General features: G+C 38.5%; 1 protein-coding gene across 1 annotated transcript; it reads right to left on the bottom strand.

The window, feature by feature from the left end:
- Window positions 1-415: 415 nt before the first annotated feature.
- Window positions 416-6,899, bottom strand: LOC129376472 (tyrosine-protein kinase Tec-like). The gene is made up of 14 exons (XM_055056093.1): window positions 6,894-6,899; window positions 6,667-6,711; window positions 6,396-6,583; window positions 5,801-5,866; window positions 5,019-5,073; window positions 4,756-4,838; window positions 4,171-4,304; window positions 3,908-3,982; window positions 3,629-3,800; window positions 3,264-3,480; window positions 3,124-3,188; window positions 2,940-3,058; window positions 2,019-2,176; window positions 416-1,112 (listed from the first exon to the last, which is right to left on the bottom strand). Exons 1-14 carry the CDS (start codon window positions 6,897-6,899, stop codon window positions 1,029-1,031), a joined length of 1,467 nt encoding a protein of 488 aa, XP_054912068.1. The 3' UTR covers window positions 416-1,028.
- Window positions 6,900-14,738: the final 7,839 nt, after the last annotated feature.

The raw sequence follows: 14,738 nt of genomic DNA on the forward strand, positions 1-14,738 counted from the left end.
TGCTTTATATCAAGTTGTTGTTATACAGTTATAACCATGTTATAAACAATATGTTGAAACAACTTCTGATTAGCAACATGTCACTTTAACAAAAGTCGAAAAACTTTGCTTTTTTACATATCATTTTTTTAATATTCTGCTGTATAGCAACAATCTATTGTTATAAACAGTATGTTGTTACAAAGCATTGTTATAAACAATGTGGCTTCATAACAATGTTATAAACAATATATTACAAAACAACATTGTAACACAGCAACATACAGTTATTATAAAACAATGTTAACAGCAATATTGTTGCAGTATAATCTGTTATAAAGAATGTTGTAACCATGTTAAAAATATGTTACAAAGCAGCAATATGTTGCTTTACAGAGTAAGCAACATATTGCTGCTTTGTAACTATATAATATATTGTTTATAACACTGTTGTGAAAAGTGTTATAAACATGTTACAAACCACAATATGTTGAAACAATGTGTGATTAGCAACAATGTTGCTTTTAAAAAAGTTTAAAAGGTTTAACCAAAAAACTGTCAAAAACTGGAGAGTTTAAACTGCTGGCAGGCCACAAAATTTATTTAGTTAAGAATATAAAAATGAGTTTCTGATTTTTGTGTTAGGTTTCACTCAAGGGCTGGTATTAAATAAAAATCAGTCTGTGCTGCGGTTAAACCTCGACTTGTGAGTTTCTTTACTTGCAGTAAGAACTCCAACAAGCAGAAGAAAGGAAGCCATTTATTTCCACCCAACATGTTGAAACACCTGGCTAAGCCTCTGCAGTCAGTGAGCGTCACTCAGGTCCAGTTCGCCGACCTGAATCGGGTTCAGCAGAGACGCAGCAGCTGATGAGCAGATGTGGTCGGTTCCTCTGCGCGCCTCGACGTTTCATCGCGTTAAGCAGCATTAATGTGCAGGTTGCTATCCTTCCGTTTGTGGTTTTAAAATATAAACACCACAAAGCCTTTGGAAAGGTTGGGACAGCAGGTGCGTCTTCAGCCAGGATCCTGAGCATCATCCTGGATGCTCAGGGTGAAAAAGTACCGTCGTCCTCCAAAACGTCTGAGAGCATCAGGCAAAGCTGAGAGAAAGACGGACGCTCATCCGGCCTCTGCAGAGAGAAAAGTAAAACTTCAGAAACGTCCTCTAGAAAAACAGAGCAGAATCTGGAACTCTTAAAGGGCCGGTATGCATTTTCCAACCTCAGAGCCATTTTATACAACAATAAAGTAACTGTGTTGCTCTGTGGAACAAACGCCAAATGGAGCAAAGCCCAAAACTTTCCCAAGTGTTTTTTATCTAGATTATAGTGCAAATATCTCAGTACACTTGAAATTAAAGTTACCTGTTAACTTACAGGTAACTTTTCATGCAGGAGATTATTTTAGTATGAAATATTTACAGTCCAGTTAACATTGATGGAAGTTTGAACAATAATTTCTTACATCGCCAGTTTTACAAAACAGAAAACAGGAATGTTTTAAAGGAAATAAACACATTTCTGTTCAGGCTAAAAAAAAAAAATCCTTTTATCTACAAACATAAAATGAATCTCTAGTTTCCTTTTGAATTCAAAGTTAAGAATTGAAATAACAGAACAGTCCAACAGATGGCGCTACACATTCAATAATGAATAACCAGCTCTGTAAATAAAGCCTTTTATTATTAAACACACAAAAATATTAGAGATAATTTTCATCTGTCGTCCATTAAAAACATAAAAATTATGCAATTAATATCATTTACAGACAGCAATGTCAGACACATTGTGAAAAGCATATTCAATAAAAAAGCAGATAAAACATAAAAAACTCATTCAACTTCTGTCAACAGTCAGAATTTCTTTTTAGATTATTTTTTTAAACTAAAAATATATCTGATTATTTACTTGAATACGTTTGTTTTTGTCAACTCCGTGTTAAAACAGCATCTAATCTGAGCTGTTTGCTCTGTGAGTCAGTGAAGCAGAAAAAGGCTGAGGGAGCAGACAGACGTTTTCTCTTTTCCTTCCACTTACGTTGTTCCAACAGAGCTGCATGATGTCGTACAGGGCGGGCGGCGCCATCTTGGGCCGGAACAGCCGATGCCCGTTGGTGACCATGGCAACCACTTCGTGATTGAGTCTTTGGTCGAACGGCATCTGGCCCTCTGTGAAGACCTCCCACATCAGCACACCTGGACACAGACACAAGCATGTCAACGTCGTCAAAGAGATGTTGATTTTAACTCAAAGACGTTTAGACATCAGAAAACGAAGAGACAAAAGAAACAGCATCGCTTTTCAAATAACGATCAGAACCGATCAAACCCAAGACTCTCGTTGTGTTTTTCCAGGTTTTGTTTGTCTGATGATAAAATAATCTGATAAGATTATTTTATCTTAACACCATTGCTAATATGCTAACAGCAGAGCTAAATTTTCATTTAGCACTTTTGCTACCTTTGAAAACAATTAACGCATTATAATTTCTTTAAAATGCGTAATTATTTAGTAAACTTTCAGATGGATGAAGTTCAACATCTGTGTTGACATTTTTGTTATCAACTGTTGAAAATCCTTCATGCTCTTATTTTGAAATATGGGATGCTTCTCTTTTTCCCCCTATTTAAAACTACAAACATACAAGAACAAAATAAAACAGACAGCAGAGAAAAAGATATAAATACAAACAAAATATCTCCGGGTAAAATAGAAAATGTAAATTATAATTTCAAATTTAAACTGGGCATAGACGGTGCATATATAATTTAAACTTAAGTTAGCACTTTAGTCTCTGCTAGCCTAAGCGTTAGTTTCTGCTAGCTTTAGCATTAGCTTCCTCTAATGTTTATTTGTTGTTTTATCACAATTAACGCTGACTTACTTAAGAGTGAGATTCTCAGCTCTGTTCTGGTGTTGATGTGTAAATGTGTTGCTCTGTGGTTTTAGCGTTCTCACCGTACGACCAGACGTCCGACTTGCTGCTGAACTTGCAGTAGTTAAAGACCTCAGGCGGAGACCACTTCACAGGAAACTTGGCACCTTTGGTGCTGGTGTACTGGTTGTCCAAGACGTACCTGCAAGAGGAGCGTTTAATGGCCGCAGATTTGTGTGAGTGATATGAAAATAATCAGAGTCTTACCTGGCCATGCCGAAGTCAGAAACCTTCACCACCATAGCGTCGTTCATCAGGCAGTTCCTGGCCGCCTTCACAAGACAAGCAGCTCATAAATGACAGCAGCAGAGGTTGCAAAGCCCCAGTCAGAAGCAGAAGAGACGTACCAGGTCTCTGTGGATGAAGCTGTTTTCCTCCAGGTACTCCATGCCCTCGCAGACGTCCAGGCACATGTCGAGCAGCGACCCGGGGCTGAAGCTGCCGCGCCGCTGCCTCAGGTAGTTCACCAGGCAGCCCTGCTGCATGAACTCTGTGACGATGTAGATGGGCCTCTGCTGGCTGCAGACGCCGTACAGCTGCACCAGCTTGGGATGGGACAACTTCCTGGAGAGACGGCAAGAGAATGAGCCGCCCATCATGAGGAAATCCAGGCTTTTGGGTTCATTCACATTAACCCTCTGTATTCTGCTCTGTTTGTTTGCCAAGTAAACCACTCTAGTAATTCTCGTTTTGGTTGTTTTCTGGTCCTTACATCATGAGTTTGGCCTCTTCGATGAAGTCCTCCTCGTACATGGCGCCCTCCTTGATGGCCTTAATGGCCACCTTGTGCTGAGACCTCCACATGCCGAGCCTCACCTGGCCGTACTGACCGCAGCCCAGCTCCTTCATGAAGGTCAACTCGCTCGGGTTGATCTCCCACATCTCTGCAGATACAACACATGCAGGGTTAAACCAAGAGCAGGTGAAGGTAAAAATACTGTAAACTAAAGTCTGAAATAAAGATTGAAGATAATCTGGCTGTGCCACTCACCGTAGCTGAAGCCTGCCGTCGATGGACCTGACTTGTCCTGCTTTCCTACAGGATATCTGAGCCTGGCTGCAAGACCTGAAGAAGAACAAATTCACACATAAATGATCTGCTATTCAAATATTTAAAGAGGCAATAATGAATATTTTATAGTTCACTCTACTATATTATCTTTAGTTCCTACAAAAATGCTACATGTATCAAATACAACTTAATAAATTAAATTGGGCCTCGGCTAGGCTCCGTTCTGCTGGGCTTTTTGTTACCGGCTCCGTTGTGGCTGTGGTACTCGATGAGTTCAGGGATGGAGCTGAACATGTGTTTCTCAGCCAGGTAAAACATTTTGGGGGAGCACTGCGTCTCTTTAATGTGATAATGTTTAATCATTGGACCTCCTTTCCTATAAAACACAACAAAACAGCAGATCAGAGGGAGAAACAGAAACAAATCCACGTTGAACTGAAGCCGGACCGTTTGGTCTGTAAGCAAAACTCACTGCATATCTTTACTATGTGTTACAACGGCCTAGTCCAAACCTAAGTCTGAGGTAGACATTGTTGTACACAGATGTTTCTTGTCCAACATAATTAAACTTTGGCTACATTGTAAAGAAAAATGGTTGAAATCTTAAACTGGTCGAGACAAAACTTCAAAATTAATACGACTGAGGTTTGGTTTAAGTACCAAGTTTAATTTTAATTTTAAAAATGGCCTAAATCCAGTCAAACCAGAGGTTTAAAAACATCTAAACAGCTAATATTAATCATAGTAACCAGCAGAAGTTTTGTCAAGAGTCTAAAACTGACAAAACCAACAGAAACCAAGTCAAATTCAGGCTGACAGGGATTTACCCAGATCCTGCTTTGGTGTAAAGAGAGACTGTGTATGTCGACGGGAGGCTGGAGTCTCTCACAATGAAGGCTCCTTCTTTGTCCTGCAGGGGGCGACAAACACAAACAAACCAAAATATTGGTCATTTTTGTTAACAGATAAATTGATTGATATTTAACTGAGGAGATTTAAATCAAAGCTTCTGCGTTTGAATCACGAAGGTTTACGTTTGATAAAATATTAAAAGTAAAGAAGCAGAAAATAAACAATAATAAAGACTGACCTCCTTCCTCAGCAGCTCCTCAGCCATGTTCCTGTTTACTCCTTTACTGTACCACCTGAAACAAACATTATGAGACTTTTATCACTTCCACACTTAATCTGAGAGATTACTTATATTTTGTAATAAATGTCAACCTAAATGTGACTTTTATTTTTAGAAAAATGCATGACAAATTCAAAATAAGTGATAAGTCTTGTGAAACAAAAACAACTTTCTTTATGCAGGTGAGGAATGTTTAGGTTCATATTTGTAGTCAAATATTTATATTTATATTTACAGTAAAAGTAGCACATAAAAAAGCACAATAATACTTAGCAATACTAGCAATATTAATAATGCTATTTGCAAACAAAGTTATTGAAAACCTTGTTCTTGTCTGTTTTTTTTCTCTTCAAATCCAAAACTTTATATATTGGGGGAAAAGTTGCTTGTAGAAACAAACTATTGTTTTTATAGCATCTCTTTGTTTTATCCTGATCAGTTAATGAAATAAATTCACATCAAAAACTTAAGAAAAATGTTTAATGTTAATAAATAATGAATTTTAACAAAAACCACATGTGCAAAAGTGCTGCCAGTCCTGCTGTTCCTTCTACACCAGCTGGAAATAAAAATAAGCTTCAGTTTAAGTAGCAACAGTCATTAAAGTGAACTTTTACATTCATTAAATAAAGAAAACCTTTTGTCACAAAATTTATGATCATGCGAGTTAAGAAAGTTAATGACTAATGAGAGCTGCAGCAGGTTTCAACTTTGAACCAGGAAACATTTGAGCCACTTACGAGAACTGCACCAGGTTCCCAGACGTTTTCTCCGACACGTAGTTACTGGGGATGTATCCTTCCTCCCTGAGGAACAAACCCACAAAAATCTGGTTTAAAAAGTGGGAAAAAATCTACTTTATTCTGCACAAAGTGTCATTTTTTAACTGGAAATCTGGTTAATTTAACCACTTTGCCTACTGAAGTGTCCCTCTTTAAACTGAGACAATACACTGTAAAAACAGAAAACCTTGCCAAATATTTTTGCTCTAATTTCTAGTGCAAATATGAAATGAGACAAAACTAACTTATAAGTGACTTTTCAGCAAGATAAAGGAGTTTGTTTTAGATAAATAATTCCTTAATATTGATGAAAAATGTTTTATCATGAGTGAAATAATCTGCCAGTGAAATATTGCTTTTGATCAATATTAATGAATTATTGATTTAGAACAAGCTTTCTATATCTTGCTGAAAAGTGGTTTTTTGGTTTTTTTGCAGATGATTTTGCAGATGATTTTCGCTCTGAATGCCAAAAAGGCCAAAAGAATGACAAAGTTTAGCCAAAATGGCGGACAGTTAGAAGGTTTTGCGTGACCTCTGTGTGACCTCTCACCCGTACTCGTTGCGCGCCCTGAACCAGTTGACGTCACATTTCTCCAGGATGACGTACTCTCTGCCGCGGACCAGCTTCAGGTCGTGCGGCTCCATGCCTGGGAAGTCGTAGAGAGCCACCACCACCTCCTCCTCCTCCTCGTCATCCTCGTCTTCGTCCTGCGGGACGGGAGGCGGCCGCGGCCGGCGCTGGACAGCAGGGCGGAGTGTTTGCGTCAGCGTCTCTGCTCCTGATTCATCGGCTGCTGCCGCTGCTCGTTTTGTTTACTCACCGTGTTTCCCTGTCCAGGAATCGGAGGCAAAGGTTTTTCTGGAAACTAGAAGAAGAGGAACAGAAACCGACAGTGAAGCAGAAAGTTTCAACGTTTCTGTTTCGTCTTTACTGGCTGGATCACTGTGACCTTTGGCCTCAAGCTGAATGTTTCTCAAGAAGCTTTAAATGTCACACGTTACACTTATATATAAATAGCATTTTCCTTCCACTCATCTTTCTATAAACGTGCATATAGTTGCACCATAGTTGACTAAATGGATTGACTGATGGATGACGCAGCGTCACACTGAACAGGAAGCCGTGCGGCGGGTCTTACTGTCTCCTTGCAGGTTGTACTCCTCGCAGCCCAGCGCCTGTTTGTCTGCCTGGCGGCAGCAGAGCCACTGGCCCTCCAGCCAGAACTGGGGTGAAACTTCAGCAGCACGACTGGGTTGTGTTGGATCTCTGGAAGCAGCAAACAGAACAAAAAGACCATGTGAAGGAGAAATTAAGAATAATGGGATTTTTCTGCTGTATTAATCATTTTTTGTCTTTATGTGAACAAATTAAGTCGGTATAAATTTAGTTTCATGCTTCGTGTTCGATATCAAAACGTATAAAGTGACCGACTGCAGCAGATTTGTGTTTAAAAATCAAACCGGATCAGTCTGCAGTCAGAGTCCACTTCCTGCCAAACTAGAGGTTTGAGCTAAAAAAAAGAAAAGAAAAGCGACAGCGCAGTGGAAACAGAGGGGGCTGCAGAGAAACCAGCCTCACAGTGCGGTTCCAAGTGTGAAAACGTTTCAGCGTGACATCAGAGATCCGCCCTCAACGCCACGATCATCAGAACGACATCAAACAAAAACATTATGGAGGTGAACAGAACCTCATCCGGTCCAGAAGCTGCAGAACATCGGCGTCCATTACTGCCCTACAGCAGGGAGGTTAAAGGCGACACATTACGCTTCCTAAGACCCAAAAGTACTTGGCAAGATTTTGTACTTTTTAAAAAATAAATGTGATGCATTTTAAATATGACTAAATATAAATAAGTGAAATAAAATAATTAACTTACTGCTGAAAAACAACAAACATCAGCTGGTTGATTTTCCTGTGTTTTTAGAAGCAGAACAGACCAAAAAGGGAACAAAATGTGAATTTCGCATAAAAATCCCCCTTTAAACCCATTTCTGATTTCCAACAGCAGCCTGGCAGATGACTTCATTGATCAAATATCTGATATAAAATCTACAAGAAAAAAAATCCATGAAAACTTAAATTTTTAATCAACGATTTGGAGTTAAATTCTGCAGAAAAATCCAATAATACAAAAGTGCTGATGAGGGCAGATGGGAAATAAACTGATGGAGAGAATTTTCTTTCTTTGTCCAAACTGGAAAACACTTGAATCAACTTCCAGACTTTTGAGAGAAATCCAGGTAACCTTTAACCCCTGGCATCCTTCAGTGGTTTTAAACCATCTTGGTTTTTCTCATCTGCTAAACTTTCAGTTTGACTGGTTCTTGTTTTTATTTGACCCACCATTTTTGAGCATCAGGACCCACTGACTTCTGCTCTTCTGAGTGGGAGCGAAAACATACAGCGTGTTGGTATCGTACACAACCTGGACACAAACACAGAAACATTCAGGAAGATTTGATAAGATGTGGCAAATATAAAAAGATTGTCCAAACGTTTGGTCCAAATCGTCGAGGTTTGAACAAAAAGGCCTGAAAATATTCTTGTTCCTCCTCAGCAATAAACTAAACATGCAGTACTTTAAATAAAGTGGTCAGACTTGATGTGTGAATTATTATATTGTAGCCAATTTAAAATAAATTCTTCTAAAACCAGTTTAGACTTTAAAAGTCTCTTTCTTTTGTGGAATGGAGGAACTGAGGAAAGAAAGCACATTAATGTGATTCAGTAATGAGATAAAAATCCTGGGAAAATAAAAGTTAAAAGTGAAATGATAATCCAGTTAACAGAGTTTGGCCTGTTTACGGTCAGCTGGTCTGACCAGGAAGCTGTGAAGGTGGAAAAAGGACGTTTGTAGGTGAGAGACTTGTGGGAGTGACTGCAGCTTCGTTGAGCCGAAACGCTGATCTGCAGGTTAAAGCAGCTGCAGCTGGGCTCTGCCAGCAGCAGGTTTTCTCTGATTGTTATCTTGGCGCAGACGCATGACGCCGTTTCATCTCCAGACGTGACGAGATCGTCAGTTTTCATGGTGTTTTAGCAGAATGCAGCCGTGCTGCGTGTTTTACCTGGAACGGGTATTTTGTTCTGGCAGGGGATGATCCCACCTCCATTCTTCACGATTTCCACACATCTGATGCGGCTCAGCTCCACCGAGCCCCTCTTGAACTTCTTGTTGACGGAAAAATGTGTCAGAAATGCTTTTTCTGCTTCTTCACACTAACATGTTGCTGTCAGCCGACAGACACGTTGGTTTCTGAGCTGGAGTTTATCAGATGAGTAATAAGCCAACGCTCGTTTCATTTCTCTCATTTTTTTTAACTTGATGATGATGATACATAAAAAAACCTAAAACTGTCATTTCCTCTAGAACAGTTTTTGATTTGGTTATCTGCCTCACTGTAGAGACACGTGGGCGTAAAACTGGATTTCTCTCAAACCAAACTGTCACTGGTGTACAGTAAAATAAAAATGTTAGATAGAAACTGAATCCTTTAGATCTACATGGATGATTCTGCATAGATTTAAGCTTAAAATGATAACAAACTTGAAGCTGAACATTCAGAATCACATAAAGACGATTACAAAATCAGTCTTCTATCGCCTTCCAGACCTCTCAGGTTCTGGTTCTGGTACTGCTCTGCATCCCCAGAACCAGAACCAAATATGGGAATCAGCTTTCAGCTTCACAAATCTGCGTTAACAAACCACAAATGTGGAACAAACTTCCAGAAAACTGCAAAAAAAGAGCTGAAACCCTGAGTGTCTTTAAGTCAAGACTAAAAACCCAGCAATAAATTAAACATTGGCCACATTTTTAAGTGTATTTGCTTCATGAGAAACATTGTGGATGCACTGAAAACATCAAAAAAACTTATCGAATAAATGTGTCTGATTTCTACTTCAATATTTTCTTACACTTAAAAGAAGACAAACAAACTTAAAAGTAACTTTTCAACAAGAAATTGTACTTTTCCGTCAATATTAAGGAATTATTTTACTTCAAAAAGTCCCATTTCTTCATGAAAAAATACTTTTAAGTTGGTTTTGTCTTCTTTTAAGTGGAGGAAGATATTTGCACTAAATGTAGACCAGAAATTCTTGGTAAGACTTTGTGTTTTTGCAGTGTAGGCCTGTCATCATGATACATTTTACAGGACAATAAATTGTCCCAGAAGTTACTGCGAATAATAATATATTGTTGTTTTGACACCATCGTAATACAACGGTGACGGGATAATAAAAATGCTAAAAAATCTAAAAGTAAACAAAAATAACACAAACAACAAATAAAAAAAGAAATTAGTTTGAGACCAAAACTGAAGACTTTTTTTATCATCCAGTTTTTTGTATTAAGAGAGAAACAGTAAATCAAACAATGGAAATTATTGATTCAGTTTTAATTTCTCTCGCGATTAATTTATGTTTTACTGTGACAGTAAGAAATAAAAACAGCGACCCTCTGGTTTCCCTTCGTAGTACGTCAGCCTGGTCTTGGTGAGGACAAACACTCGTTCCTTGTAGTTCAGCGGCGACGTCCTTTTCTTCTGCTGCGAACGCTTGATCAGCGTCTCCTGCAGTAGCGGATCGGCACTCATTCTGGCTCCACCTGCAGCATCTGTCCCTGCAGCATCTGTCCGTGGCGCTACGCCGCGAAGGGACGGAGCTGGGCTGAGAGGAAATACAACGTATCACTTTTATGATTTTATTATTAAAACAATCAATAAACTTTATATTCTAACAAACATTTAACACTGCAACTAGAAGACATTTTAAATAACATCAGAAACAACAAATAATGGAGACAGAACTCTATAAACTAATTTATCCTTAAAAAAAAGGGCAAAATGAGGCCAAAGCACATGAAGTAAAATTGCTCTAAATGCACCAGAATTGGACAATTAGCCATTTTATTGTTCCCTTAAAATCTGGTCAGTTTTTCGTCTTCAACTTCCTCCATTTTGGTTTCACAGCTACAAAATGTCCCTGAGAAAATAATCTCACTAATGTGGTCACTGATTCCCATGAGTCTCTGTCAGCTGGTGACATATTTCCTCCTGAGAGACGCGAAAATGTTCAACTTCATCCTCAGGGGTCAAAGGTCATGAGTGCCAGCTGAGGAGGAGGCGTTCACAGACCCAACAAGAGGAAAGGTTCCCAGTTTAAACTCACTTTTCACACATTTACCTCAGATCCAACTGAACCAGTTAAACTCCAACAGAACCAGTTAAACTCCAACAGAACCAGTTTCACTCGCAGAATTTCCACTGGCTATAAATATATGTAAATTGAAATTAGTCAACATTACTGATTTGTTGGCCTGTCATGGTAGCAAATTGTACTAGACGATAAATTGTCCCAGAAATTATGCGATAAACGATAATATTGTTTTTTCAACTGATTCAACAGTAATAATGGCATAATAATAATTTCAAAACGCGTTCTTAAAGATCAATAAACTTTAAATTCTGATGAATATTAAACACTGGAAATGGAAGAAATCTGAAATATTCAGAATAAACAAACAACCAAAACTAAATTGAATTATAAAGTATCTGAAAATAAAACTGTCCTTCAAAAAAAAGAAGTTTTTAGTTAAAACACCAGACTGAAGACTTTTCTCTTGGGAGAAAGTGAAAAACAATAAATTATACAAATGGAAATTATTGATTTTGTTTCAATTTGTCTTGTGAGAAATTAATTTATTGCGTCAGGCCTAGCGACACTGTAATCTGTGTATCATCTGCATAGTTTTGACAAATAATCTTATTTCCTGTAATAACCTGAGTGAGTCTGAGCAAAAAGATACACTGCCAAAATATAAAACCTTCCCTAGAAATTTGGCTCTAGTTTAAATATCTGATTACACTTGAAATAAAACTAAACTAACCTTTAAGTAACTTTTACCAAGACATAGAAGCTTATTTTAAGTTTTAAAAAAAATCCTTAATATTGATGAAAAACTGTTTGTTCCATTGGAAGATAAATTCACCTAGAAAGATGAAAAATGTTTTGTTACAACGGAAATAATCTGCCAACAGAAACAAAACTTCTGTCCCAATTTGAGGGAAATTTTGACTTAAAATAAACTTTATATCTTGCTGAAATTTGTTTGTAAGTTGGTTTAGTCTTGTTTTAAGTGTAATCAAATATTAAACCAAAACATAAGATGCTGTGTTTTTGCAGTGTACCGAATAAAGGGTCCTGGCATTGAGCCCTGAGGGACTCCGTATGTTATGAGACTTTACCTACTGAAACAAATAAATCCCTGTTCTTCATGCTAAGGAATTATTAACTTAAAACAATCTCTTACATCTTGGTGAGAAGTTACTAGAAAGTTAGTGCACTTCACAAAAAAAAGGACGAAACTAGAAACCAGATGAATATGGGAAAGAATGGAACATGAGAAACACATGAAATCTGACAAAATATCTGTAAAACTCTAAATAATTATAATAATAATTCATGTAAAACTTTGCATTTGCACATTGTGGATTACATTGTTTGCAGATGATATTACGATATATTAGAGTGTTGAGAGAAGAAACTCCCACCATAACCACACGTCTATGATCTAAATCCAAATTATCTTAACATGGTGAAGCTGCATATTTGATCCCAACAGAGGAAGGAATGTGATGAATCGACCTGTTGGCCTCCAACCCAAAGCGATTCCAACGTCCATCAGCGCCGCTGATAAGACAGAAACGCCATTATTACTTCCTTCCTCAGAGAAAAATGTCATTTCTAGGTTTGTAATCACGACTATCAGTTTTTTATTCAGCTGGATAAAAAAAGAAACTCACTTCCTCAACAATGAGGACAGAGAAGCAGCAACCGCTGCAGCCGCCAATCATATTTAAGACTTAAATTTGACTGAGCAGAAGTTGCTTATTTTACAGGATTGATGAGAACAGGGGTAAAGAAATGGCTGCATGACCACAACAACAATAAATCAGGATAAACGAGCCGCTCAGAACCGCCGGTCGGGTCGGCAGAGACCCGGTCGCAGCTCAGAAAGGCTGGAGGAAAAGGAAATGCATTTTTTAAATCCTGCTTAAAAACAGCCTCCAACAGGAAGAGCCAGTTTTATACTGATAACAACGTTCAACTCCAGAAACATTTAAAGTGTTTCACCTTTAATTCACCAGGAGACTCGTCTCTTTAAAAAAAAAAAAACAGGAAAGTTTTTAAATTGTTTTGGACCAAACTGAATCTTTTTGGGTCGATGCCAAGTTATGAAACGGAAATTACTCTTGCATAACAAACTTTAGTCATGACTAACTGGAGTTGGTTTCAACAATGTCTCCAGAACTTTTGACTGAAACGTTTGACTGAAATGCCTCAAACACATTTTTACTCCCATTTCTGAAGGAAGTTTTACCTTTTTGATGCAATTTGGCTGAAATGTGCAAAACTTCTGCAGAAAAGAGCTGAAATCTTAGTATTTGCATATAATTATTATTCATAGTAAATAACAAAGTTACAGTTTTTAAATCAGGATTTCATTCATTAATGAAGGAAATGAAAACTGTCCAACCGAACGTCGCTCTACATGAAAACTTCATTGCCCTCTGAACTGGAAAACAAGTTGTGCAACAATCGGCAGCAACGGTTGCCCTCAACTTATTTCAGGAACTGAAGAGTTCAAAGTTGTTTAAATTGTTTCCAAATTCAATTTAAAAAATACTTTATTGATCCTGAAAGGTCATTAAATGTTTTTGGGACTCATATAATCTGAGTTTCTTCAGACAATTGTTGTGGTTGGTTGGAAGGATCTCCAGCAGCAGTCAGTATCACAGCGATGTCGAAGAAGCCTCTGACTGAAGACAGTCTAATGTCACGCAGTAGACATGATATTGCAAATAAACCAGAAAAAATCCAGGATAGCGAAGCTTCTTCTGCGGCCCTCTTGACTCTCAATCAATCAAACCAAAGCAGTTTTTATCTTTATAATGCCAAATTTTAAAAATGTAAAGATTTATTAAATATTAAAAGTACTTAATGCAGCGATTTATTACAGTTTTAACAGATTTTTAATGGGCTTTATCAAAATATTCTGGTAGAAATTGTGTTTGACATCCCTAATTAGATTAAATATTTAAACACGAACATGGGAGCAAAGATCAGGTCAAAAATATCAAATCAGAAGCTTCAGAGTAACTGAAGCTTCACCAAAACCCAGCGGATCCGCTCAAACACCACGTCCTCCTGTGACGTCATCAGCAAACCCACCTTTCGTTGTTGTTAGTTTTTGTTTACATACTTTTAAAAAAATCATATTTCTGTTATTTACTGTGGAGGAAACCAAGACTTCTCCACCCAGCTGCGTTTATGGTTGTAGAGATTAAAGTCATAATTGCTTCAATCTGAGTCATTTCAGATTGAAAACATTGAAATCAAGTGTCTGTGGGAGTCACAGCGCGCAGGTCTCAATATGATTGACTGAAATTGTTTCCGACGGCATTTGAACGCAGCAGCAGCAGCGTGTTCGCACCTGTCCGCAGGTGTTAAGAGTTTACATCCTATCACAAGCAGAAACAGAAAAACAACAGAGTGGAGCCTGGATCGATGCCTCTGATTGATCAGCTCTGGCTCACTGATCAGACTGACGGATTTTCAAAGTTCTGACTTGTTTGGGTTTCCCACGCCGCAAGAGAACGTTCAGAACCGAACCGGCCCGGTTCTGTCGGACTGTGAAGCGGTAAAATGTTCCGTCTTACCTCGACGCGTCATGCTCCGGGTCGCAGCCGAACCTCTGGACTCGCGACGCGACGTGAAGCAGCAGGATGGAGGAAATGAAGAGGGAGGGGAGGAGCGGACACGCAGCGCCACGCCACGCAACGCCACGCAACGCAACGCAACGCCACGCCACGCAACGCCACGCAACGCAAC

Source organism: Poeciliopsis prolifica, unplaced genomic scaffold, assembly GCF_027474105.1.
Source record: "Poeciliopsis prolifica strain line A6 unplaced genomic scaffold, Auburn_PproV2 SCAFFOLD044, whole genome shotgun sequence".
In the NCBI taxonomy this organism is placed as follows: Eukaryota; Metazoa; Chordata; class Actinopteri; order Cyprinodontiformes; family Poeciliidae; genus Poeciliopsis; species Poeciliopsis prolifica.